Consider the following 1,982-nt stretch of genomic DNA (forward strand, 5'->3'; position numbering starts at 1 on the left):
GTGTTACGAAAAACATGACATAAAGGAATACACTTCACAGATTCACTTAGTCAATAAATTCATACAAAATTACATGAAATATTAAGTTTTTTTTTATATTTTTATTTTATATTCCTTTAATTGAGAAACATTTCAGAATAGGAAAATAAAATAACCAACAAAGTGGTTTAGCTTTGTAAGACTACGACTTCCCTAATTTTTTAAATATTACATCCATTTTCACTGTCATGATGCCGGTACATATCAAATGATTATTTAAAGGACATGCAAACTGATCCTTATTTTATTATTAAACACAAAGCTGAAAACATAACAACCACATCATATATATATACACAAGTCTTGTTAACCAGACACCGGTTAAGATATGTAAATTGAAAACTAATAAATATTACACGAAATAAGTAAATACACTTTCAGTACAAATCTTTAATTTTTATTTCTTATTCAGTTCACTTGCTAGCATTTTCCTTATATCAATCAGAACCAGACTTGTCGGGGATCTGCTTCTCTATCCAACCTGAGAGGAATTCAGCAACCAAAGGAAGACCATGACAATGATAAGCGATGGAATCAATCTTTTCCTGAGTGATTTCCGAAGAACTCTTACCTTGTTGTTCCAAACATCGCTTCACAAATTCCTTCATTTTCTCATCATCCCAAGGTTCGAGATGAATCAATTTCTCCCCATTCACCAACTTAGTAGTCACCTCCTTTTGCCTGCTGGTGACAATGACAGCACCACCCTCGTCCTTGGGCAAAGCTTGGGAAAATCTCACAGTATTATTATCATATAAATTATTGAACCACTCGTTACAATGCCACACACCATCCAACACAATCAAATACGTACGACCCTTGAGTTTTTCATGGAGTCTGTCCACAAGCCAATCATCTTTAGGCTCCGCTGTCAATTGATCAGGCTCCTCCGTCAATAGATCAGGCTGCTCCGTCAATAAATCAGGGTCATCACCCAATTGTGCCAACATTTCCTTAACAATCTTTATATCCATTTCATCACTTGAAGTCAAGTCGTACAAACACACCCACAGTGGCTCCTCGTACTTGTTTCGGACACGTGGATCATCCAGAACCATTTTCACAAGCGTAGTCTTTCCTGTGCCACACATCCCATGAACCCCAATGGCCTTAAACCCATCATTGGATTCAAGCCAAGTTACAATCTTTTCGATTTCTTTTTCGAATACGGTGATGTTTGGTGCGTCCTTTCTGGTAGGGTACATGCTTGAAGTGAATAAGATGGAGGTTGAGTTTGCATTCTCTGTGCTATTCCCCCTCATCTCGATGAGTTTTTGCTTGATGTCGGTCAATGTCTTCTCATTGGAACGTTCCACTGGATCGAGACGAGAGAACAAGAAGGTTCTCTTGTTTGCTCGACACTCGGCAAGTGTATGGTCAAGTTGGTACAAGTAAGAGAGGGATTTAACCGGGGGAGGTGACCAGAATACCTTGTTATTTGTGAATTCGTTTGCGATGTCAGTCAATAGGGGAGTGATAGTAGATGCTAGGTTAAGCTCACTATCTCGGACACATTCCAAGAAGTTTTGTTTAAGCATTTCGGCAATGTCTGAGGCCATGATGGAGGGATATGGAGGGAGGATGGGAGAGAGGACCAACTGGTGGTGATGATTGAGAATGCAAGCAATGACACCCTCAGAGATAGTTGGAAAATAAATGGTGAATACCAAATATCAAGAGAGGAGAAAAAGAGAAAAGTGAAAACTGAATGTGATATGTTGGATTGAGAAGAGGATTAACAACTTATTTCAATTTTATAATATCAAGGTGTAAGAAAAATATTTCTCACTTACATATATTATTATAATTTTATTATAAGTTGATATGAAACATCCATATATTAAGAGTATATTAAGAGAGTAATTTACATGACTAAATATTTATAAGTGATTCGATAACTGTCTGATCTTGAGTAGAATGATAGGTCTAATAACAATTAGTAA

General features: G+C 36.9%; 1 protein-coding gene across 1 annotated transcript; it reads right to left on the reverse strand.

Moving 5' to 3' along the window:
- Nucleotides 1-476: 476 nt before the first annotated feature.
- Nucleotides 477-1,598, reverse strand: LOC145955065 (putative disease resistance protein At5g45440). The gene has a single exon (XM_083069771.1). The coding sequence runs from the start codon at nucleotides 1,596-1,598 to the stop codon at nucleotides 477-479; it is 1,122 nt and encodes a 373-aa protein (XP_082925897.1).
- Between the last annotated feature and the right edge of the window lie 384 nt (nucleotides 1,599-1,982).

The sequence above is a fragment of the Cajanus cajan genome, chromosome 2 (assembly GCF_000230855.2).
Source record: "Cajanus cajan strain Asha chromosome 2, NIPB_CcT2T_4, whole genome shotgun sequence".
Classification (NCBI taxonomy): domain Eukaryota; kingdom Viridiplantae; phylum Streptophyta; class Magnoliopsida; order Fabales; family Fabaceae; genus Cajanus; species Cajanus cajan.